The 26,962-nt window shown below is 40.0% G+C and overlaps 1 protein-coding gene across 5 annotated transcripts in view; it reads left to right on the forward strand.

The window, feature by feature from the left end:
* The window catches only part of MAST4 (microtubule associated serine/threonine kinase family member 4), a 516,707-nt gene that overhangs the window by 132,893 nt on the left and 356,852 nt on the right, over positions 1-26,962 (forward strand). For all 5 annotated transcript variants that reach the window (XM_076008062.1, XM_076008063.1, XM_012784115.2 and 2 more), the window contains exon 2: positions 6,157-6,310. In XM_076008062.1, coding sequence (XP_075864177.1) covers positions 6,157-6,310 — 154 coding nt within the window. The remainder of the gene's footprint in view (positions 1-6,156; positions 6,311-26,962) is intronic.

Raw genomic sequence — 26,962 nt, forward strand, 5'->3', positions numbered from 1 at the left:
CCGTGTGCCAGGAACTGTTTTACAGGCTTCTCGTACATGAGCTCTTACTCCTCACTACCACCTCAGGAAACAGAAACTATTGTTACTGACATTTTGGGGATGAGGAAACAGGCACAGAAATAAGTATTTTAATTAGTATAGTAAGTGTTGGCTCTAGTCTGAGCTTCCACTCTGGAATTAGTAGGAATCTAATAATGACTGTCTTAACTATAGGAGTCTGTTCTATCAGTTTTAAAAATAGTGATTGTAGGCTTTGGTTTAAAAGTAACAAAAATCCAATTTTGAAATACAGTAAAGTCATTTCAGGTTGCCAGTTTGAGTCCTCATTGGGTGGTGTGGATGAGGGAAAGATAGAGCAGTTAATTAGGATTATAAACGTAGTTTATACAGTTTTATACTTGTATTTTTGTATCTTTGGTTTCTTTTAGAGTATTTAATATCAAGAAACAGAGTAACTGAACAATGTCTTCATAATCTATGGTATTAATCAGTCTCTTTTTTTAAAGCATAAAAAGGACTTTGCTGGGAAGCCTTCTATTATGTATGCGAAGACATTGGTGATCACTTTGAACTAATGAACCTTGGCCTTAGGGCACATGCATTCTGGATGGGTCTTTAAAATGCATGTGCCACATCTTGGGAATGAATGTGCAATTACACTAGACAAGAATGGGGTAGGAAAAGGTTGGATTGTTAGGTGAATATGCTGGGAGTGATACAGTTAAAAAGTAGAATAATTCATTATTTAGGAATCACCTTCAGAGGTAGCCCCCTTCAGAAATTAGCATATTAATTTGGTGTATAGAAAAGATTCTTTGAAAAGATGTGATTTGCCTTAACCTAAAGATCTTTTTCATATATGAGGTATTCTGTTTTGTCAAAATACTAGAAACTCACTTTAGTGTTCCACCTTGAGTAACATTTAACATAATTTTATTCTATTTTTCAACAATAAAAGCCGTTTATGGCATGTGTTCTCTATTTTTTCCTGTTATATTTTTTCACTAAATACCAGAGATTTGCAATTCATTTGTTCTTTCCACAAATATTTAAAGGGTGCCTTTTATGTAATTAGCACTGTTCTAAAGTTGGAACAGTGGACAAAACAGACTAGTACATAATTTCATGTAACTTACATTTTAGCAGAGGAAGAATTAACAAGAGACAAGTACAACAGATCTCATGTGGATGCTATGAAGAAAAATTATAGCAAAGGGAATAAAGTGGTGGGTGTGCTATTTTGCATAGGCAGTTGTAGAGGGCTTCTTGAGAAGATTGACATTTGAATAGAGACCCAGAGGGGGCAGGGTAGCTAATACCTGGAAATTGTCACAGGTAGAAGAAAAGATAAATGTGAGGTCCTGGGTTGGAAGATGCCGGGGGGCATCAAAAACCTGGCAAGAGACAAAAGTGGATTGAGTAGAGTGGTAGCAGCCGGGATCGGTGAGGTGGAAGTAGAGGTGGTGAGACCTTACAGGCCATGGCTCAAGACTTTGAGGTATGTTCTGGGAGAAGGGGAAGCCATGATTGGACTTCAGGGAGCGGTTGGGGAGTCTGGATTATGTCTTAGAAGGGTCACTAGTTGCAGTGCTACGACTAGGGTGGAAGCGGAGAGACCTCTTGGGAGGCTGTTGCAAGAGAGATTGGGGTGGCAGGGGACAAGGGTGGTGGCACTAGAAGTGGTAAAGTGATTAGATTCTTGGATGTATTAATATTTAGGAGGTTGAGCTAGAGGATTTGCTGTTTGGATATGGAATGAGAAAGAGAAGGTAAGGTTTACCTGTAAGGTCTGTGACCTCAATAGCTAGAAAAAAGGAATTGCCATTTACTGAAACTAGAAAAATTCTTCTCTTTCTGCTTATATGATCATTGTTAATATTTAGAAATTATAAACAAGGAGAATTAACGTGCTTAGGCGTGAAAGATGAGGCTGGAGAAAATCGTCTGCTAAGAAGGCTCCAAGTTCAATATTGATGATGTAATGTGTCTCTTTAGAGATGGACGGATGACATACATACTAGGGACTATAACCCTGGAAAAAGAAACCTGTCGTTCGTATTTGGACATAGTGGTGGTGACCGTGATGGCAGAGACACTAAACAGAATTAGATTGAGTCTCTCAAGTGATTTGCCTTTTACTTTTACCTTTTCTTAGATACATTTTCAATTGACAAAAATTATATATATCATGTACAATATGATGTCTTGAAATATGTATACTTAGTGGAGTGGCTAAATCAAGCTAATTAACATGCATTACTTTTTTGGTGGTAAGAACACTCAGAATATACTTTCTTAGTGATTTTTCAGAATATAATATAAATACGTTGTTATTAACTCTATCCTTTTAATTCATCTTCATTGATGTGGCTGAAGCCACAATGTAATTGTGGTGGATTCTTCTGCTTTTCTCAGCCTGATAATTTGAAAAATAGCATACAATGGGGTGGGGATGATAAATGTAGAAAATACAGGTGTAGAATTCCGGTCATCAGCACTTCTATAGGACTGATAATTTTGGAAACCTTCCCTCAAGTTGGCATCAGACTTATCTTGGTTATACACCTTTTGTCCCTTAAGATGTTTCCATGTTTCCTGTGATAAACTGCTAGCAAGAGCACTGTACATCATTCACATGTAGGTGGTACGTGCTATGCCCCATCTGACTTGTAAATTCGATAATATGCAGATACACCTTTTCAAACTGTTCTGTGGCTTTTTAGGGAACTTAAGGAGGTTGTGAAAACATAAGTTTTTAGCAAGTCCGATCGCCGTACGTGAATATTTGCTGTTGATAAATTGAGGGAAGGCTATATTTCTGGGGAGTATGTTTCAATCCAGGATACTTTGTGGCTACCAGCATGCAAGGTGACAAAGGGAGTAGCATCTGGCCCTCTAGGAGTCCACTGTCTGCTTGGGGAAGGAAATCAGTGTTGTGTAATGCAAGTATAATAAGCCAAGGCTTAGATGACCTTGAACATCAGTGAAAGTTTCAAGACAACCTCTGTCTTTAGTTAAATTCCTTGTAGTATGAGGACTTGGGGGGTTTGGAAAAGTTGGAAAACATTAAATTGAAATCATTTAAAGGACAATGTCCAAAGTGACACGTTTGGTGTCTACCATAAGCTCTAGGGTGTGATGAAATGTTTTTAAAGGGATCATGAGTGTTTCAATCAGGACAAAAAATGAAAAATTACAGGGCAGCAGTAGTCCATTTTGAGAAGCTTTGACTAATTGTAGAAAGAATAGTAAAGCCACTGACAACAGAGCAAATTTGGAAAAATGATCTATTTAGAGAGAGCCCTGTTGGGAGTATGATTTAATGTGGAGAAGGAAATAGGATCTTGGAACATTGCACTATGCTTATAGGTTTCTCTACTCACATGGCGCTTGAAACATTTGCAGCCCTCACAGTTCACTGCCTCAATTTTCCCAGACTTAAAAATAACACTCCTCTCTTGGGGTTGTGATTCTGATTAAAAACCCTGGCTTATGGACTAATAGCTTGTGGCTATATATATATGTGATATGTGGCGAAATAGTTTTGTTTTTTTTTTTTTCTTTTCCCTACATTTTCTCCTTGATTTCCTTCTCTTTCTTCCACATTTGTTTCATGTCTTTTATGGCTTTGTTGGAGATATGTAAGAAAATCACATAATTCCTATTTAGGAATTATCTTCTTTCTTCTGCTTATGTTTCCACCCTCTGTTAATTTGTGATATAACAATCTTCCCCCAGAGTAATTAATTGTAATTCTACGAGCTGAAAAATTTAACTTCGGTGAAAAATAAGTAGCAAAAGCTGATGAACCTTAAACAATAAATATTTGTATTTTATGCAGCTGCCACTAGTAATTAAGAGAAAATAAGTAGAACGGACCCTCACTCGGTCGATTGCTTTGAAGGGTGGCCATTCATGCTTGTTGACTTTGCTAAGGACTAATAGCTATTACGGGACATTTTGTTGAATGTCTGTGGCATATTGCCACCTTGTGGCTGCAAGCTTTCCCTATAAAAGAACAAATTTTTAATGCTAAGTCGATATGATATAATCTTAGTTTACATTTTAGTATTTACACTTCACCTTGATCACAAAAGATTTGAGACACCATATAAAAATATGTAGAATACAGGATAGGAGAATTTCAGAGAATATCCTTGTTCTTAGAAAAGGCATGTTAGAGTACTTAGAGGCAAAGAACCATAGTGTCTACAACTGTCATTCACTGTGTGCGTGCACATGTATGTACAGAGTGAGCAAAAGTAATGTGGCAAAAGGTTAACTCACCATCGGTAAAGGGAATGTGGGTGTTTGTTGTACTAGTCATACAACTTTTCCGTTGTTGCAAGTTTTTTTCTGAAAATTTTCAAAGCAAAAAAAAAAAAAAAATTGGCAGGAAAGGAAAAAAAAATGAGATAAGGGCGAAAAATGGAGCCAAGGAGTAGGGAAAAATGACCTCTACGTTGTGTAATGATCTGACTACAGATGGGCCAGTAATTGGATTCTGCATTTTCTAGTAGCTGATGTGTAACTGTTCATGTTTCAATTCGTTGTCCATAAGATTTAAGGGCAAAATGTCTGAGGCCAGACAGAAATTTCTCATTGGAGGCCCTCGTAGTTAGGACACTGATGTAATGTTACAGCAGCCTCAACAAATATCTTATGATCAGTGCAACTCCTTATTCAAAAGTGTTTTTTTTTTTTTTTTAAATTTGTACTGAAGAATCCTTTTTCCCTGCTGATCTGGCTTTGATTCTGTAGTGTATAGGCAGTTAGTTCTTCAAGGGCCTCTAAGATAATAACTGGCAATGTGTTTGAGAATGGTACTCATAGAGAAGCGTTTGAAACCAGCTATTTGGTGTTCCTGATGAATACAGTTGAGCTTGGGGATAAGTTGACATCTCTTAACAGTTGAGCCAATGAGATCTGTTCTTTCAACTAACTTGGGAGGGGCTACTCACAGGCAGGGCCATTTTTTTGTGCATGTAGTGATTTTGAATATGCTGCCATGTATAGACAAATGGATGACCTAGACTCCACATTTCTTTTTCTTATACATACATCTGTGGTAGTCTTAATTTGAAAAAAATCAGACAGGTAGTCTACCTACCTCTTTTCCCCATGAAAACAAAATAAGTCTCAGTAAAATATCCCTTAAAATACCTGGTTTTGAGCAATGTTACCTAAGTCTTTTCTGTTCTTAAATTTCAAAGTTGGACCTTTTATGTGGCAGTTGGGATTTTCATGAGTATCTGGATATATTTTTGCTTTTCTTTTTTGGTCCTTAATAACTATCTGGACATAAGTATATGCACATGAGTATTTTTGTCCTTAACTGTCTAGACACATATATATTCAAATGTACTTACTTGAAGGTGAACATTTTAGGAGGTATAGCATGATGCAAGTGTAAGAGGCTTTCTTATAAAAAGCAGAGCACATCTTGAAATAAGTGTTGTGACACAAGGGATTCTTTTATAGAAAGCTGTCTCTTGAAGTAACTTTGGTTTCTCTGGTTCTTGTGACAGATTTTCTTTTAAAAAGCTATAAAGTGATGTAGGAATGTATTGATTTCCATTAAGGGCTATGGTGCTTAGAAATTTCTCTCCTGTACATATGTTTGCGAGCAATATGTGAATTTTCTTTTGTAACCAACTCAAGAACTGATCTATTGGCTTCTCTCTAGAGCAATATTGTTTAATTTTGGGGGGAACCATAGCCCACAGAAATCAGAAATATTGTATACAGAAATATTTTATACAGTGACCCAGGACACACACACAAACATGCATAACTGAATCAAAAATTTCACGAAACTATACCTTCTCTTTCTTCATTGGACTCTGATAATTTCTGTTCTATTGCATTAAAAAATACTGTTCACAGTCTACTAAGCTTGATTTCATGACCTACCAATGTGTTGTGACCCATGGCTTAAAAAACACTGGTATTGAGATTTTCAGCAAGCCAGACTCTTGCAGATGGAAAACACAATAGTGAAATCCTGAATTCTCTAATCTAGCCAAATTGAAAACAGTTTGGGAGAAAGGGGTTTGGAGAAGGGAAAGAAAGGAAGGAAGTGTGAGTGGATGGTATTTCCTTCTGGGTTGTGTTCCTTGTCCCCAGCAAATGATGCCATTCTTCTTCTCTCTGCAGCTCGACCACATCTTGTCCCCTCCACCCATGCCGTTTCGGAAATGCAGCAACCCGGATGTGGCTTCTGGCCCCGGAAAATCACTGAAGTATAAAAGGCAGCTGAGTGAGGATGGAAGACAGCTGCGGCGAGGGAGCCTGGGAGGAGCCCTGACTGGTGAGTCGAGGGTGGCTTGTAACAAGAAGGAATTGCCTTTCTCTTGATAGGGTCCTGAAGGGCCACTGAGTTCCACGCGTGCAAATCAGCCTGCTTGAGGATGCACCTGCCTCTCTGCAGACCATGGGTAAAATTGCATCCAATCCAGAAAGCAGTTAATTTGATTATTAGTAAACTTTACTGAAATATAATTTACATGCAAAAATTGTCCCCATTTTAAGGGCACATAAGGATAGATTTTGGCAAATTTATATTCTAGTTTACCCCCACGATTAAGATATAAAATGTTCTCTGTGCTCTTCCTAGTCAATTCACCCTCCACCTCCACCCCACTCCTAATCCTTGGCCCCAGGCAACCATAGATCTGCGGTTCCTCACTATAGATTAGCTTTATCTTAAGAGTTTTATATCAATGGAACCATCCAGTTCCTACTCTTTTGTATCTGGCTGCTTCTGCTCAGTGTGATGTTTTTAAGATTCATCCATGTGTCAGTAGCTAGCATTCTATACCACTGTAGGGTGACTGTAGTTAACAATAATATATAACCTCAGATAACTACAAGGATATTGAATGTTCCCAACACAAAGAAATGTTAAGTGGTGGGTAATAGATATACTGATTACACTGATCTGATCACTGTATGTATCGAAATAATATTATGTACCCAGTGACCACATAGAATTATTATTTGTCAATTACTAAAAAGTAAAATTAAAAACCCCTGTAAAACTGTTTTCTAAAATTGTACTATTTTAGATGAGCGATCTAATTACTCTGCATCCTTGCTAACCGGTGATATTACCAGTCTTTAATTTTAGCCATTTTAACGGTACGTAGTCCTATCATATTATGGTTTCCATTTCTATTTCCTTGATGGCTAGATAATATAGAACATCTTCTCATGCACTTACTGGACATTTATATATATTCTTTTGTGAAGTATCAGTTCAAATCTTTTGCTACTTTTTAAATAGCATTGGTTAAATCAGAAATTTTTAAACCCACAATTTGGTCTAGAAAACCCACAAATTGTTTTTGTTGTCTTGCAAAAATAGCCAAATTAAGATAAAAGCATGGCTTTTCAAAAAATAACTCACTATTTAAAAGTTTATGTTATTTAACTTTAAATGACTGAAGGACAGATTTCTGTTATTTCATCCGAGTGCTTTTTCCTCTAGAAATAAATATTTTCAGAGTACTTTACTGTTTTTGAAACTCCAGCGCAAAGTTTTCTCTTCCATTGTGACAGTCTTGTCTGCCAGTTCAAAAATGGCCTGGAAAATAAGTTGAATTACTCACTTTTTTTTTTTTTTTTTTTTTTGAGAATATGGATTTTGACTTTTCAGAGATGAAATTTCTGGGACTAGAAATGCTTTTGCCACATGATCAGTAGAGTCTGGAACATTTGACCCAGTGCGGTGCGCTGCTGGGATGGAGGGTGGAACTGACCTCGGGCCAAGGGGAGGAAATTCATCAAAAAATCGCTGCACTTCACTGACTTTGAGGCGAATCTTTTCAATTGAGTTTTACTGATGTTCTTCTGATGCTTGTTCGGACATTTTTCTTTGTTTTCCTTTTATAGGTGCAGACTGTTTGCTTTTTTAAGTGGGAGACCCTAAAGATTATGTATTCTGACTCATATAGGTAGGAAAACTAAATCTTAAAGACACTTACAGACCCTTAAATCTGGGCGTGGATACATTGGTAACGCGCCTGACAGTTCGCAGTGAGGAGGAAGCTTCGGAAGGAGGGACAGAACCTCAGGATCTTGAATCCTGGCTTCTTGATATGCAAATGAGTGCCCACATCCCTGTCCTACATTGCACAACTGTGATGTGTGTTGCAGCCTTAACAGTCAGAAAACGAAGGCTTCTTTTCCTCAGGAAGAGAGTTGTGTTTTTCAAGTGTCTGGGTTGTTTGAAATGCAAAAGAAAGAGGAATCTATATATGTGTATAACATGCACATAATAAGAAAACAGCTTTGTAGACAATATAAACTAAAATTTCTAAAACTGTTAGCATCATGATGTTCTATCTTGGGAAAAAAGTTAAGAGTTCTCATTTTTGAACTATGGAAATCAATTTGGAATAGGATCTGAAAATTTTAGAAGCATTTTAGAGTGAATTTTACTTGAAGAGGGAAAGGAAAAACAAACCACAATCCTAGAAAACATTCTTTCATTTAAAATTCACCTGGCAATCCGGAGGCTGAAGGATTTCTTGAGGCCAGTTTGAGACCAGCCTGGGCAACATAGTAAGACCCTTGTCTCTACAAAAAGAAAAAAAAGAAAAAAGAAAGAAATAGAATTAGCTAGGTATGTGGCACATGCCTGTAGTCCTAGCTACTTTGGAGGCTGAGGGAGGAGTATTGCTCCACCCCAGGGGTATGTCACTCCAGCCTGGGTGACAGAGCAAGATGCCATCTCTAAATAAATAAATAAATAACCTGTACATCATTATGTTTGAGTACTATGTAGCACTTAATGGATTTCTTATCCTAAAAGCCTCCTTAGCTTAGTTGCCAAGTCTGAAGGAATTCCAATTAAAGCCATATTTACATAAAGTATGGCTGTTTCGTGAGTAGCCTTGTGTTTAATAAATACTGCACCTAAATAGTAATACAACTTAAACTCTCCTATACACTGTAGATTTCACTTTTGTATTAATCAGACCATCAAAAGAATGCCTATGTAAAAATGGTGTATGTTAAGATAGTGTTACATGCTATGACAAGCAAACCAAAAGATAATCAGTGGCTTAACACAATAGTTTATTCCTTGCTTATGCAAATGTTCAAAGTAAATGTTTTGGGTTAGTAGGCAGCTCTCTTCCCATAGTGATTCAGGGACCCACACTCATTCTGTCTCCTGGTTTTATTCTTAATGGTCTTGAGATGCTCAGTTTCTAGACGGCAGAAGTGGGAGGAGAGAGGAGAAATACTTTTGACTTCTTAAAAGTCCCAGCCTGGAAGAGACACACTCATTTTCATTCACATTCTCTTGGAAAGATCTGGTTACTTGGTCCCAGCTGAATGTAAGGTGTGTGTGTGTGGGGTGCCAGGAGATAAGGTCCCTGCCAGCCTGCGGCCTCAGAGTCCAACTTACACAAGAGGCAGGGGGAGCGTGGCTCACTAAATCCAAGAAGACTGGGAGAGAAATAGATCTTAATAAGGACAGAGGATGTGATTAATTGTGTTTTGAGTATGTTAACTTTTAAATGTCTATGAAATATGCTAAATAGGTATGTCAAGAAGGACTGTGGAATTATAGAGGCAGAAGGAAGCATATTTAGAGAAGGAAAGGTTGACAAACTATATACTGGCTGCATCTGAGAGAGTAAGAAAGATGAGGACAGGAAAGTATCATTGGATGGGACAATATAGCCACTGGGTCATCTTGGGGAGAGTAGTGAGGTGCACATAGAAGCTAGAGTGGTGTGGGTGAAGAGATAATGGTAATTTAGGAATTAGAGATGGCTTATGTGTTGATAGATGTGAGAGTTCTCCAGAGGCACAGAACCAATAGGATATATATCTATGAGAGAGAGTTTATTAGGGAGAATTGGCTCACATGATTGTAAAGGTGAAGTCTTATGACAGCTGTCTGCCAGTGGGAGAATGAGAAAAGCTGGTAGCATGGCTCAGTTCAAGTCCAAAAGCCTCAAAACCAGGGAAGCAGATGGTGCCGCCTCCAGTCTGAGGCCCAAGGCCTGAGGGCCCCTGCTGGGGCAAATTCCAGATCTGAAGACCAAAGAACCTGGAGTCTGATAGCCAAGAGCAGGAGGAGAAAAGGTGCCCTGCTCTGGAAGGGGCGTGGGGAGAGGAAACTTAGCAGGATGAATAACCCCCTCCTTCAGCCTGCTCTGCTCTGGACGGTGCCTACCCACACTGAGGGCAGGGCTTCCTCTCCTAGTCCACACCCTCCCAGACACACCCAGAATCAGTGCTCACCAGCCATTTAGGCATCCTTCAGTCCAGTCGAATTGATACCTAAAGTTAACCAGCACAAAAGATAAAAGTATAGATTGCTGTTTTGAGAAGTTGTGCTGTGAAAGGGACTAGAAACATATGGTGTGAGCTGGAAAGATGGGAGAGGTCAGAGCCATCCCAGTGCATGAGACACAGAGCGTGTTTGTAAGGTGTTGAGGATGGTTTCAATGAGAAAGATGATAGCCAGAGAAGGTATTAATGTTGGAGGAATGGGGTCGGGTATCCAGAGCTCACGTAAGAGAGTCGGCCTTTCATAGGTGGAGGACCACTTCCTCCACTCTATCAGGAGGAAGGAAGAGATAGATGCAGAAGCAGGTAGTTTAGATACATTCCATCTCTACCATGGAATACTACACAGCAATGAAAAGGAATGGACTACCACCACACACAGCATACTGGTGAATCTCCAGAGAATTATGTCGAGTGAAAAAGAGTCAATCCCAAGGTTATAGAGTTCCGTTAATAGGTAACATTCTTGATATGACAGAAGTATGGAAATGGAGAACTGATTAGTGGTTGCCAGGGGTGAAGGTGGGAAGGAAGTAGGCATGGCTAGAAGAGGGCAACATGGGGACTCTGCTGATGATGGAAATGTTCTATACTTGACGGTGTCCATGTCAGTACCCAGGTTGTGATGGTGCATTATAGTTAAAGACAGTGGTCCCCAACCTTTTTGGCACCAGGGACCATTTTCATGGAAGACAGTTTTTCCACAGACTTGGGGAGGGGATTGTTTCAGGATGATTCAAGCACATTACATTTATTGTGCATTTTATTTCTATTATTACATTGCAATGTATACTGAAATAATTACACAACTCACCATAGGTTTAAGATGTTACCATTAGGGGAAACTGGGTAAAGAGGAGAACCTGAGTTCTTTCTGTATTATTTCCCACAATTGCATCTATATCTATAATTACCTCAATAAGTTTATCTTTCAAAATGTCCCTTTTCCATATCACTGATTTTAATAAGTTTGCTTTTTTAAAAAACAGATTGCTTAATAGATGTGTGTCTTCACTTTTCTCAGTTCATGGTGAGAGATGTGGGTGGGGCTCGGGGGGTTACATAGGAGTTGAGAGAAGAAAGTATGAAATAGTTTTGAAGACTAGGGAGGGAGCTGTAAATGTAGTAGGATTTCTTGGAAGCACTGATAGCCTATTTAAGGTTTGAGATCATGAATTGAAAGTAAAGCCTGTCTATATGTTTGTACAAAAGGTTAAGGCACCAGGGAATTTTATGTGCTGGCTGTTTGGGTTCCACAGAACATAGCAGAAGGCCTGGACAGGGGCCCCTCCATGAGAGGGGCGGGGAGGGTGGAGCTGAGCTGTATAGGAATGAGAAGTTGCAGTGCTCATGCTGGGACTTTCTCAGGGATTGAGCCAAGCTCCAGTGGGAGCTTGGAAAGAGGAACAGAAGCTGGGACTCGGGTACCTGGTGGGGCTGGAGATTGAGCAGTGGTTGGGCTCGGTTTGCCTTAACTAGCCCCCGAAGGATGAGTGAAATGTTAATATAGTCATGGGGATACGTTCATTGTTAGGTGATTTTGTCGTTCTTTGAACATCATAGTGTACTTACACAAGCCTAGATGGTATAGGCTGTACACACCTAATAGGCTACATGGTATGGCCTATTTCTCCTAGGCTACAAACCTGTGCAGCATGTGAGTTGTACTGAATACTGTAGGCGATTATAACTCAGTGGTCAGTATTTAGGCATCTAAACCTGTCTAAATGTAGAAAAGGTACAGTAAAGATATTGTATTATATTCTTATGGGACCACCCTACTAGATGTGGTCTGTTGTTGACTGAAACATTATGTGGTACATGACTATTTTGAAATTTGGTACACCTTGACCAAGAGTAAAGGGCAAAGATCTTTACAGTTCTTACAGATGGTGCTCTCCTGTGGTATTCTCAGTTTGGGCTATTAGCTCTTGATCAACAGGAAAAACAAAAAAATCCAAATCTACAAATCACACTTAAGGTTCTACTGACTTAAAAACATCCCACTTCTATTTGCTTTACTATTTCTTAATAATTATAAAATCTCTATGCTGAAGACAGCTAACCAAGGGCAGGAATTCTTTTAATTTGGTGGTATGTTCTGCTTTAGAACTTATAAAATTGTGTAGTTCATCAACGGTTTAGGAAGCTGGAGAATGGCTCTACCTATTTTTCTGAGTCACCAGGCAATAAAGAGGCAGTTGTACTAGCATCGTCTTCCTGGTGTGAGTGCATGATTTTAAGAAGCCTTTGCATTTATTGTCTTCACTGTTCCTGTGTCAGTTTATATCCTGGGCATTTTATTTGCTATCTAGGTGTTCTAAATAGAAGGTGAGTATTTTGGTGTATTTTTGCATTTGCAGTTTCTCCTTGTCAGAGTAGGAAGGTCTCATGAGACTTAGACTTAATGGGACACACAGCTGTCAGCTTGTTCCTTTGGCAGATGCTGCCTCCCAGTGGCTCTCTGTCAGGGAGCCTTCTGCTGTAGCTCGTCTCCCATGCAGATGGCCTACTGATGAGTCATTGCCCCTCTAATGGGCTCACATTGGTGGTTCCCAGGCCCTGGGTCACCTGCTGCTTAGAAACTGCCAAGTAACCACCACCTTGCTCACAGCCAGGTTGTAGCCTCTTACAAAGCCAAATCTCTCCTTCAGGCATTTTGCACCAAGAAAGCCTTCCCAAGAGGCAACAAGTCAGGTGTGATGGGAGAATTAATTGAGGAAAGAGGCTGAATGAGGACTTGACAGTCAAATGCATTTCTGTTGTACAGAGAGGCAGGTGAGGAACTGGGCTGTTGGCTTTGATGTCTACGCGAGCTCCAGAGAGTGCTGGGAGCCATGCTGGATCAGCACATCTGGCTCTTCAGAGATCTGCCTTACAGTTCTGTACCTGATAGGGTTTGGAGGACTTAAAACTTGGCCCTGGGTGTTAATTAAGAAGATGTTTTCCATAGAAGGCCCTGTTTCTCTTAAGATTTTTGAAGCACCTTTTGCAGAACAGAAGGTGACTTGGGCCTTAAATCACTGTTGATGTAGAGTTTCAGGATTGCAGGACAGGAAAACACTCAGACACAACTAAACCATTATCACCTGCACAATAAGTTGGCCATCTTGGCCTTCATGTGGGTATATTGGATGTGGCAAACCAAATCCAGTAACTGAAATTCTTCCATGTACAACAAATAAGAGAGAGCCTCCTAGTCACTTAAAGGTTTTGCTGGTGTGATTTTAAATATATTTTTCTCAGGCGGGTCTGTATAGCAATTAGGCTAATGAAGAAACTTAACAGAAACAAGCCAAAAATGTGGAAAATATTAGGGTCTACAAAGATATCCTCCCCTCACCTCTCACCCCTTCGCTCATTTCTTATGTTCTAGTGTGAGTCTATAAATAATAGACTTTGGTCCTTCCTGAGGAAAACAATGAATTTATTGAATCCATATAATAAAAATGTATGTTGTTTTGTTCTTAAAATTCCCTTTAGAATAGGAAATTGATTTTAGGTAGGACTTATTTTTTTGCATTATATTAAGGTGTTGAATTTTTTGAAGAGGCGTAATCCTCTTTCTTTTTGTTTTCTTTCCACTGGTTATTTTTAACCCCCCAGTGAAGTCTGTTTCATTCTGATAGAATGGACTACAGCCTGAGCATGGCTGGGAATGGCTTGGCACTGTTTTCCTCTCCTTCATGCACTGTGCAATTTTAGGTTCTGAAAAGCATGCTTATGCCAGGCTTGTCATCTCGGTTCCTTAAATGTGCAGCCTGTAAAAGATGAAGAGGTTTGGGCTCCCTGTGAGTCTTTAGTATACACAAGGAAGCCACAATGTTGAATTGATTATATTACAATTAACAGCATGAAATATTAATTGAAATAATAGAAAATTAGTATTAACTATTAAATCTCACACTTTAGCAGTCCTTGAGTTATTGGGGAGGAGGAGATAAGCTTGAGGATGGTAAGACCATGGCGGGTGGTGCCATTTCATGCCACCTGGGAGCCCAAGTTCATAGTTGGATGTAGGTAACTGGCTTTTCTGGTGACATTTTCTTATTGCAGACAATCAGATTGCAGTGCAGCTACGCAGTGGTGCATGTGAGGTGCTAACTGCTCATGTACTGAGATTTGTAAATTGCACTGTACATAAATCCTCTGGAGCACAGGGGCACAGTAGTAGGGTGTGTTGCAGTAGGGATTAGAGGAGAGGTAGATCAGAAAGAGAATGGGATACTTGAATGGAGTTTAAAGATGGAAAGCAAGTGACTTGGCTGGGTGGAGATGGCATCTTGACATCTTACGCTGCTGTTTCAGGGTGTCAGAAGGATGTGAAGTGGAGATGGGAGGCCCAGATCTAGTCCCAAGTCAATCTCTAAGTAGCCGTGCCTTCATTGCTGGTTCTCAGTTCTTCATCTGTAGGATGGGTAGATCATACCCTATACCCTCAAGGTCCCTTTGTGCTTGAGAAGTAAATAATTTTAGCTACCAAGGTGAGAGGAAAAGTCTTTATAGAGGACGGTTTTCCTTCATTTTCTCTCACTTTCTACGCTTTGCACGCTCACCCCAGGCTGTATTGATGCATACATCTCCCTTGCCACGCCAGGAAGCCCAACTTCTCCTCTATTGGAGCTGCCAATGGGTGTCCGGTCACTGTCTTCTGAAACTGAGCACACCAGGCCATCCATCTCTTGCTTAAAATTCATTTTTAGTGGCCAATCAAAGCTACTGGGGATGTAGAGGTTTTTTTAACTTCCCAGACGGAAGCTGAAAATGATGCTGATTTGATGTCAGCTCCACAGGAAAAAAGAGTAGGCAAAGAAATGCAAATGCCACCAACTGGGAAGTTTAAAGATTTATAAAAATTAGTGTTTCTGATAAATTAATGACTTTGGTATGACTTCGGTGGTGGTAGCCCGCATTTGTCATTGTCATGTTCCATTGTCATTCAAGTACTTAATCAGCGCATATTGTCAGGGGTAAATTTATTTTCTTACGTCTGCCTAGCCATATAATTTCTCTGTTCTTTGACAGTACTGTCTCAGGCACCTGCATCAGACCTGGGCCTGAAGGGAGAGCGGAGGGTAAGTCCCCTCCTTGCTTTTAACTCATTGCTGACTTGCCCACTGGGGAAAAACTTGTCAAGGGGAGAACAATATCATTTAAATGTCTGTTTCCGCCTGAATAAGAACACAGGTGGAATAATGCTGTGGTTTGAATGTGTCTCCTCCTAAATTGAGGGGCTGCCAATTTGATAGTGTTTAGAAGTGGGCCTTTAAGAGGTGATTAGGCTATCAGGGCTGCTCCTTGTTAATGGGATTATGGCCCTTTTAAAAGACACTTCACGCAGCAGTGTTTGGTAAGCTGTGTTTGGTAAACTTGCTGTTCCAACTTCTGCCGATGAGGCAGCAAGAAGGCCCTCACCAGACCAGATGCCGGCACCTTGATCTTGAACTTCCAGCCTCCAGAACTGTGAGAAATAGATTTTTGTTCTTTATAAATTAACTCAGTCTTAGGTATTTCGTGTATGATCGCTATAAATTATTAATGCTGCACCAAATTCGACTTTAAGAAGGATTTTGCATGAAGTAGTGCAGCTTCCAGCTCCCTGGTCCCTGCAAAGGAGAGGCATGTATGTAAAGTAACATGTATGGACATTACATGTTTCCCTGTATGCATGCACTCACCACATTGCACCCTTGGTTTTTGTTTAGTGTCCCAATAACGTAGGATATGCTTGTATTTCTGTCCTAAGTTACTCTGAAGAATAGTAATAGTTACGTCATTGACCTTTAAAACCTCTTAAACGAATTTCTCTGAGCTCAGAAACAAGGGTTCAAATGGTCTGATAAATTTGAATTCTTTCTTTTGTTAAATAATGGGAGCTGGATAACCTACTATTCCTGTCTTTGCCTTGGTTGCCAGAAACCTCAGTGCAAAGTATTTTGTTTTGATTTTGCTTATTTTGCTGGCTTTTGGCTGTAATGGTATATATAAATAACATAAAAAATAGGGGGGAATAATCCATCATGCACACACCCAGGGTGATGAATGTTGTTGCCCCCTCCCCTTAGCTGGATAAAATGGAAATACAGCACATGGTCTTTAAAGCTCCTTTCTACATTCAAATTGCATTCCAGATACCTTTAAGCTACTTTAGATGACTCTTCCACTTTTCTCTTTCTCCCTTGATACCATCTTATATCATTCTTAAAGAATAGATCACTTTTACTTTCAATTATTTGTGTACCTGTCATCCCTTTTGCTAGTTTATAAATTCCTTTAGGACTTTTTCCTTGTATCCTCAAAGCAAAGCCTCATGTATTGCAAATACAAATATAGTTACCAGATAAAACTTTGGACAGTTAAATTTTAATTCACATAAACAACTAATCATAATTTAAGTATACATATGTCCAATGCAGTATTTGGGGCATACATACTCAGATCTATTTGAATTCAAATATTTTTAGGCTTCCCGTGTTTTCATTTGCTAAATCTGGCTGGATCAGTAAATACTGGAATGGTTGTGTACCTAGGCATTATCAGACATGTTGTCTCACAGGTGCCTGCATGGTATGAATGGCAAGGGTTTAGAGGCACTGCATATAGACATTAGTTTGATACCCTTTTCTTGGGGAGTTTTTCCCCCTACTGGCTGCTTAGTCACACTGGAGTCAGGACCATCTTTGCAGATGACCCAAGCAGATCTGATACGTGATAGACTGCACTCTCGGGCGTATGGAAGTCTGTGTGCCCTCTTAGGATGCCTTTAGTAGTCACAGTACTTTCTGTGGATTCAAATAATGGGAGATTAACTGCATTTAATGGAATGGCTAGAAGAAAATGATCAAGCTTTCAAGCTTGAGAGAGGACCATTTGGAGGGTGATTGGAGCAACCAGATGACTACCTCCCCCACCTCAGCCCACTGATTTCCCCATGAGCACAGCTGGATTCTCTAAAAAGGCATGCTAAGTAGCCTGGCAAAACTGTTCCTGTAAAGCATGAGGCCCTGACCTGGGAGCTCACGGTTACTTAATGTCGGTTACTTAATGTCATCTGAGCTTTCAGAAGTAGTCAGTGGCTAAATGAGAGACTAGAAATGGAAAGGCGGGATTCCAGCCCTACACGTGCCATTAATGTTAAAGCAGAGCTGAGGCATTCGTGATGCTGATCTTGGCTTTAATTTCTCTTTTCTTAAAAACAAGGACACTGTTATGTTTTGTAAAGCACTTAGCGATTTGTTAAGCTTTAATTCGGGGTACAGGGTTGAATAACAGTGGTTCCTAGATCCTCTTGTTTCGAAACCAGGTAGAGTGGGCATTAACTAACTTTCCTGGTAAGGGTGAGAGAGCAGCATTTATGGTGCCTGATTGAGATCTCTCATCCCAGAAATAGGACCTCGTACAGCTGGCCATTTGGAGGTGCTGGAGGGGATCTAGTGTGTGGTAGTTTTGAAGGAATATTTTGTGGTGATAGTCTAGATTTTTAGCTTATTCATAGGTCAATATTAATGAGCATTTCTTAAGACAAAAATATTATATTCTTTAGGGAACATATTCAGATGTTGATATTGAGGAGAAGGAAGAATTTGAAACCTACTGGAATAGACCCTGCATGGAACTAGAAACTATTCCATGGAAATTTTTGTGAAAATACACGATTACATGAATTAGTCTGTATATAGACATTTCCTTGTAAAAATAGAGAACGTGTTAGGAGATTTGGACTTGTCTGGAAATTTCTGCTTAGATTGTGATATGGAATGTATTTTATCCCCTCTATGGCTGCTTTTGTTCTTTTTGTTTCTCTTGCAAAACTCCTGGTTCCTAATCCCTCCTTGGCCTCTGTCAGAATGGTTTAGATGTAGGGCAGTTGTCAGAAATATTTAGTGTCTCAGGGCTGCCGGTGACATTTGGGTGCATCGATCAAAGCATATTGGTGTGCAAAAGACTGTTATTGAGGTAGGATTCATAATTTCTTCAAAAAGTAAGATATTGCGTATAAATTGTCCCCTCCTGTGTTGAGGTTAATCAGCTTACTTCAAAAATATACACGTTATATTGTGGGGTTGGTGGACTCCGTTGGAGGTGGTTTTTAGAAGAGAAAATCAAAGCCAGAAGAAGTGACGTGGTCTCTTCCAGATCAAGTTGAAGGCCTGGGAGTCTTTTTCATTATTGTTATCATTATAAAGCAATTGAACCAAACTGGAATATTCTAGGTAGTGTGGAACTAAATAATGGGAAAATATGATCCCTGGGAGAACTATAAATGAGAGACAGAATGGAAAGTCCATATGCACAGACTTAAGTATCTGATTCTGCAAAAGCCCAGTGTTTTCCACATGTGAGTCATTGTGCTAGGTGTGACGAGGGGCTACAAAGACAGATGAGATGCAGTCCCAGTCTGCACTGAGTTTAAGATGTAGTGGAGTGTATTGTGTGCAGAAGTACATGGCGCTCTGTACGATGCACCCCCACGTAGAAGCAGGTGGTGTGCTGGGGGAGGGTAAGGCTGGTCGTACCCATGGCTGTGGATTCAATGCCAGTGGGGCCAAAATGGGTAAGATGTCCTGGAGGTGGACCTGAATCACCACAGACCATGTGTTCAGCACTGTGCCTGGCTCTTCGCATGTGTTACCTTCTATCACCATCACAAGAAGTGAGGAAATGGAAGCTGAGAGAGGAAAAGTAATTTATTCAGGCTCCCTAGCTCATAAATGGTGAAACCAGGATGCAAACTCAGGTCTGATTGCTTCCCCCACTCTCTGTTCCTGAGTCTACCTGGTGGATGGAGCAAGAACCAGGTATTACCAAGTGCCCAGTGCTGGAGAGAATTTGATCTGGTCTGAAGATGACACCAAACAGGAGGACCCCTGCCAGAAAGAGCTATTTAGCTGTGGAAAGTACAGGGGATAATAAGTCATTGTTTATTGCAGGCCTTCTGTTTGCCAGATGGTACTGTAGGCTCTTTATTTACATTCTGAATTAGTTCTCACGATCACCTCATAGGGTTGGTATCATCGGCATTTGGCAGAATGTCTCTGTGAACAAAGGCTTTATAAGGTTAAGAAGCCTGACCAAACTCACACAGCTACTACTACACGATAGTAGTCAGGGTTTGAATCCAGGAATTGAACTTCATGCCTGTGGCTTGGTGATGAAGATGGACTTGAAATCAACAGTTTGTTCTCACAAGTTTGGAAATTTAGGGTCTTTCTAGGATTGGGAGGGGCAGCAAACACATTTAGATGGAGTGAAGTTTTGGGAAGGATTGCACTAACTGGGTTGAGAAGTCAGAGTATGATGGGGAGGAAGAGGAGATGACTGTTACTCATTTGATTATTGTTTTCAAGAGGGCGAAGGCCTGGTCCTCAGGGAGGTTTTAGAAAGGTGTAGAGGAGGCAGATGGGGAGAGGAAGGAGGAGAAGACAGAAGAGGGAGCTGACAAGTAGTTTAACAGCTGCTCCACACATCCACAAAATGACTCTGAGAAAAAATGGTTCCATTTATTTGCCGTTTCCTTCCATATATCTTGCCAGCAGCATTCATCAATATCTGTCATTTCCCAGGGGGTTTAGACATGTCTAGCAATTCATTCTACTGAATTATATTTCAATACGCGAATTGAGGGAGGCCAGATTGCAGATGTTAACTCTGACCTCTGCCCAGCGTCACTCAGACACCACCACCACCCAGCTCCTTGGGTGCCCTCGTTCAGACATTCCTTCATTCCAAGCAACACCGCTTGGGGTCAGAGTCTTGTTGCTGTGTTCTCATTAGAGTAGGCTCTATTTAATACTTCTTTTAAAAATCGATTTTAAGTTGTCACATTAGCCTTTGGTTTATGCAACTGGAGTTTTAGGGCCAAACCATTATTTATTTTTTGATAAGAATTTTAAATCCAGACAGCCACCACCTGAAGAGTGACTGCCTTGGTAGTCTAGGTGCAACAGGGAGTTGGTGGCCAGGGCTGGGTCTCATTACTGAACAGGAGAATTCGCTGGTATTGGTACACCAAGAGACAGTGATATACTTGTAATGATAGAAACATATTTTTGACTTAAGATTGCATCTGTGGTTGACATTGGCAGTGGCAGCATGAGGTTCTGCTCCTTAGCCTCATGGTTTGTGCAAAGGCTTTGACTTCTGTATTGTAGACATATACTTTCTGTTACTTTTCACTGGTCCCTAGCTCTCTCACCATGGAATTGGGCTTTAGTGACTCCTTAAAGCAGTGTTCCCCAGCCTTTTTGGCACCAGGGGCCATTTTCATGGAAGACAGTTTTTCCACAGAGTGGGGATGGGGAGTTGGGGTGTCATGAGTGGGGAGAGGGTGGTGCAGAGCTCAGGTTGTCCCCTTGGGGGTTTAGGACCACAGCCTTAGAACACTTGTCAGGTACCTAGTCTGTCTGGACTTGCCCTGAAGAAACTGTTAACCTCTGATACCTGCTCCCCTTGCTTCCTCTTTAAGTATTCCTCTGACTTTGTCTCTAGGCTTTTGTAATTGGTAATGTTGCCATGCCATTTTATGTTAAATGTAGAATACCAGTGATAATATTCTAAAGAGCGAAATTTGGCATCTCTGGTAGTTTTGAGTCTAGTGGCAAAACAGGAGTTTAGCCAAAAAACAACAAAAAAATAGAGTCTTGTAGCAAACCAGGTGGTTAATTTGATTAAGATGTAGATGCTCCATTGGTGTCATCCTGCTCTGAATCCCAGCCTTCCAAGAGATACACGTGGTCTCTTGATTCAGCCTCCAGTTTCCTCACCCACTGGAGCCCCCTGGCTAGTAGGCAGCGATGTCATTAAGGACTGAGGGTCAAGGTTCTGCTTCGGACTTCTCTTGTGTTAGTAAACACACACCACTTTTTTTTTTTTTTTTTTTTTTAAGCTAGCATAGCAGCTCAATATAGGAGTCAGTGAACTTCTGCACTCTCTGGTCACAGGTCTCTTGGTTTCTCAAATTATATTTATGCCATTAAGAATGATTTAGCAGCATTGTTGGTGCTGTCTGGGTATAGTCATTCTTTTGCAAGGAGGACAAGAAATTGGAAGTCAGTCACCCATGTGAGCGGGAAGATGTTGCAGTAGCACTGCTGAAGATGAATAAAGGGAGGCTGTAATTGCCCGGGAGGACGAGAGCCACAGCGACCAGGGAACAAATGTTTATGAGTGAGCAATGGGGCGTAGAAGAGGAATCTCTGGGCGATGATGGAATTGGGTGATGGCTGCTGAGTCATGGATTCTGACCAGATTCGGCAGGTGACTTATCACGGTCTTTACCCTTTCTTCATTTCTAAAGTGCAGTGGGTTCTTTAAAAACTCACCTCTCCTCACTTACAAATGACTGGAATGGCTTAAGTTATTACATGTAATTTGCAAAAGCAGGTGCTGATGTCATTAATATGGTTACCTCCTTCGGACAACAAAAAGGATCCCCTTATTTTTTCCTCTGTGAGATGCAGTGATTTTAGCCAAGCAAGGGAAGGTTTTTTTTTTAATATTGTCATAAAATATACATAATTTTTTTTACCCCTTTAACCATTTTTAAGTGTACAATTTAGTGACATTAAGTACAACTGTCACCACTATCTATCTGCAGAATTTTTCCATCATCCTAAATGAAACTCTGGACCCATTAAATAAGAAGTCTGTTTCCTCCTTCCCCCAGCACCTGGAAACCACTGTTATACTTTCCATCTCAGTGAATTTTACTATTTCAGGTACCTTCTGTGAATGGAATCATATAGCATCTGGCCTTCTGTGACTGGCTTATTTCATTTAGCATAATGTCATTGAGGTTCATCCATGTTGGAGCACAAGTCAGAATTTCCTTTTTTAAGGCTGAATAATATTCCATTGAATGTATATACATCATGTTTTGTATATCCCTTCATCCCTTAATGAACACTTGGGTTGCTTCCACCTTTTGGCTATTGTGAATAATGCTGCTAAGAACATGAATGTACAAATACCTGTTCAAGCCCCTGATCTCACTTCCTTTGTGTATATACCCAGAAGTGAGATTAAGCAAGGGAGACTTTACTAGGAGGTAAAATGGTGGGGACATCCCTCCTCTCAGTTTAGCGGTGGCTGCGAACTTTCTGGGAGCTGCTGTGAGAGCTTCAGTAGATGTTCAGGTGAGCAGCAGGCTGGTAGTCAAAACCAGCTGGAGATACAGGATGAGAGAAGAATAAGTTCTTACAACAGAGCATGTGGCACCATCTGCCTGCTCGTGGCACTGGCGAAGTTGCCAGCTTGCCATTGATCTTTTTGTTCCCAGCCCCGCAGCCTCTGTAATGCCACCCCTGTTCTCCCTCCACCCCTTATGTGGCTCTCCTACCTCCCCCAAAACCCTTGATGGCAACATACAGGCCCCCTCAGCATCCCTTTGTTCCTGGTTGGTACTTGAGAGAGATGAACAGACTTCTTCTGAGTTCTCATGTGCAAACTGAGCACCAGAAGTCATATTGAGGGAGTGCTTTGTTATGAAGTTATTAGGTCTTATTTTTCCTTTGAAGTTCTGTCTGTGGTCCAAGAGAAATAACCCAAAATGTAAGACTGTGCACTGACTACTAAATCTATGTTGCACTTCAGGTGATACGGAACTTTTTTTAATGGAAGCTTTCAAAGTCAGGAACCACTATTCCCCAATGATAAAGTAGATCTCCACAGGCTATATTTAATTCTTTATATGGCCATTCTGCTAAAATTATTGCTGACTTGGTATTTTCCTACTTCACAGGGATACTTCTAGTTTTGGGGTGCTTTGAAAGCATGTATCTCATGTTCGAAAACATGCCTTTATGAAGTTCCTACTTTTTTCTTGGAATTCAGGATGGAAACAAAGGAAAACACATTCCAGAACAGGTCATATGTAGCCTCTGTAGAACCAAGGCACGATCTGGGTCTAGGCTCAGTAATCTGTTTTAACATACATATAACCATAAAAGGCTACAAAACTCTTTAAGTAAAGGTCACATGGCTAAAACAGTAACAGTAACCAGTATAAAAAAAAACCCATTCAAACAACCCAGCTATGGTTGAAACCTGACCTGACAGGTTCTTGTTTCATTCTGACCAATTGATTCCAGCTTTAATACCGATTTCCATTGCCTCTAAATTTCCAGTTTATGTCAGTAGAAAATATTTGATAAATGTCTTAATAAGCACAGTAGAATTTTAGAAACATGTTTCCAAAGAGCACAGAGCTGATCAAAGTTCTAGTTTTGACAACAAGCTCGATTCAGTATTAAAATAGAGCAGCCAGATTGCTAGGCAAGCTCACCTCTCTTACAAATTGGAAATGGTATTATTCATTAGTTTCCACCCTGTGCAGCTGAATAATGCCATTGACAGATGCTAATTTTCTTAAATTGTAGGCAGCAAATGATGCATGACTACATGAGCAACACACTTTTTAGAGGCTCTTGGTAGTCATCAGAAAGCGAATTCATATAAAGTTTGATGTAATCACCACCAAGTATGGCACTATGTTTGTGCCTTTTAATGACTCCCTTAAATCCATCTGTTGTCCTCTTTTCCCTATTAACTCTAATGGGGGTCTAGGCAGGAATAAAACATATCCCATGTGTTGTGCTAACAGACCCTCTAATTTGTAACATTCATATGATTCCTTAGGATAAGACCTATGCAAGAATAATGACATTTAAAACATAACCCATCATAGGATTTAAACATTTAATGGCATATGTGTATAAATGCTTCCTAATTTATTTTTTTAGAGTGGCTTAACAAAATTTTATTTCTTGCTCACTTTATAATCTGATGTGTGTTGGGTAGGTAGCTTTTGGTATTTTTTTAAGCTTATATTTGAGTGTTCATTCTATAATTTAGATTTTACAACAACCCTGTAAGTTTACCTCTGATTTATAACTGAGGAACCTGAGGTTTGGAGAGAAGTTCATGATGGTAAGTGATGGGGGATCAGTTTTGGAGTTCACAGTTGGAACTCAGTAGTCTGACATTAACGTCAACCACAACTGAAGCGATTAATTTTTGCCATTACCAAGGAGACCTCTATGTCCTGTTGAGTTTGAAGAGGGTGTAAGATAAGAATATGGACTAAGGCTGGATCAGTTAATGAACATCAAAGGGTCGTCTTTTGGGTTAGGCTGGTGAGCTAACAGAGGAATTGAAGGAATACCTTTGGTCTTGTGACCAAGATTGGATTTACACACGACATAGCAACAAATAAAATGTATGCAATAGTGTTAAATTGAGTGATTTCAGAGGACAAGATGGCATGCATCTCTTGTTACCAGTGGTCTTCTGCTTGCCTTTAAGTGCCCTGTGAGACTTAACAACTAAAGTGTTCCGAGTGTGGCTTGGAGTGTATGGAGAAAGGGGGCGTGGCTCTGGTTCCCCTTCTCTGGGCTCCCCAGCACTGATTCTGTATTCTGTCCACAGTTTGACTCGACACTGAACCGTGCCTGGTCCCATTGAGCCAGGATCCTAGCATGTGAGTTTCCTGCACTGAGGATTTATTCAGGAAATAAAGAAACCTGTTCCTGCTTTCCCTCTTCCCTCCCACTGGCAGACCCTCTCCCACTCACGGTTGCTGTGACTTTGATGCTGGGATGATGGTTCCTCATGATTTTTCTTTGTTCCCATTCCCCCAGCTCCCTGTGTCCCTGCCCAGGACCCTTGGTGTGTCCCCACCATCCCCGAGACCCTGGGGGACTCCTAACCTGGGCCTTAGAAGCTGCCGTTTTAAGGAGTGGAAGGAATGTGCTCCTGGCTAGTTTGCCATGTTAGAATGCAGAACACGTATTTTTTTTTTTTTGCTAAGAATCATTAAAAGCACTATTATAAAATATCATTTATAGAAATAACAGAGAAATATTCAATACAGCTTCATATACCTACCAGCCAGCTTTATCAAAACTTAATATTTGTTACAGTCTTCAGATATATTTTAAAGATTTAGCACTAAATTTATTAAAGCCACAAGTCAAAAGCTTAATTGTTCACTTAAACTTTTATGTTGAATTATAATAGCAGACCCTGTCATTCCTCACAGGTAGTCTTTAACAAAATAAAGTATTACAAATCCAGCACAGCACCCCCCCCCCACCATTTTCTCTGCCAGAGATTACTACAATTAGGAATTTGCTGTTTGTCACTTCCAAGAAGAAATATTAATTATCTTAGTGTTATTTAGTGTTTGTATTTCTTTTGTGGCCCAGCCTAGGAAGCTAATTACCATGTTTTATTCTGTTGCTGTGGCAGTGGTAGAGGATGCAGGTCTTATGATGACATGAATGGTGATGGTTGGTTGGCTGCTTTCCATGTCCTAGATGGAGAGATTTAAGTGCCAGATTTAATCCTATCTGCTATCTTGTAAGGTACTATCCCCATCTTAGAGATGGGAATATTGAGGCTTGGATGAGTCAGAACTGGATTGCAAATCCATGTTTGTCTGATTCCAAGCCTGTATGATTTGAATCACTCTGTTCCATTCTTTCTGGATTTTTCTCTTTCTGTATATAATATATATTCTTATATAGAGAGCCATACTATCTTAACTTGTAACTTTTTTCTTTAAGCATGTATGTTGAATATTTTCCTGTGGTATATGGGGCTTTGGAGCCAGAGTCCTGGTTTTGCCCACTTATTTAGCGATGTGCCCTTGCCTAGTTATGTAACCTTGCTGGGTTTAAAGTGGAGATGATAATATCTACCCCAGTGGGTGGTTAGGATGCTGCAGTGCCTGGCATATAATAAGGCCTCAATGTATTTTAGCCATCATGTTATACTTACAAATGGAATTGGAGAAAGTGATCTATTCAGTGGTATTCTTCCTATTTATATTTGATCAAGTATTGTTCAAATAACATAGCTTAATTGCATTTCAGTTAGCATACATTTATTGAGCATTTACTAAGTGCCAGGCCCTATGCAAGGTACTAGAGTTACAGAAATAAACTTATTTCCTCACATTATGAGATTATAAGGGAGACTGTCTAATAATTATTTTCTACTAAAGGAAAAAAGGACTGACTTACAGAATTTTTTAGTGGACAACAATACTTGGCCTTTACATTTTTCCATTATTAAATTCTCCAAGTGTTTTCATATCTACCCTTATTTTCTTTAAAATGAAGCACCTGGGGTAGAACAGCAGGCCAGAGTAGATTCTCTCTATCACATAAGCCTTGACTCATGTAGTTTGTACGTCTCCTATTATGCTTGTTTCCAAAACATGAACAAGGAAAACACAAAACATAAAATATAGGAAAAGAGATAGGAGGGAGGAAAAAAAATCTATGGATCCAGATTACTGGAGGTTGGTATATTTTTAACAAGTATAATGTCCTTCAAGTAGAGTTATTTCTATGTTAAAGAAACCATTTATTCATGTAATACTAATGCTGCAATCCTAAATGCTGTCTGCAGTATTCCTGCCCTTCCTCATTACTCTCCTGCATTTGGGCCTAAAAGAGGTCCGTTTCTCAAAGCCTCTCTTATTTCACCTTTTAGTTTGCATTTCAGAACCAGGCAAGGAAAAAATTAAAACTCCAGACTTTAAAGGTAACATTCCTTGTACAAAAATATGTCTGAATGTTTTTGAGATGGTGATCAGACTGCAGAGGGTAATTACATTTGAATTTTCAGTGGTGGTGTTTGTTTCAGTTAA

This window comes from Microcebus murinus, chromosome 11 (genome assembly GCF_040939455.1).
Source record: "Microcebus murinus isolate Inina chromosome 11, M.murinus_Inina_mat1.0, whole genome shotgun sequence".
Classification (NCBI taxonomy): domain Eukaryota; kingdom Metazoa; phylum Chordata; class Mammalia; order Primates; family Cheirogaleidae; genus Microcebus; species Microcebus murinus.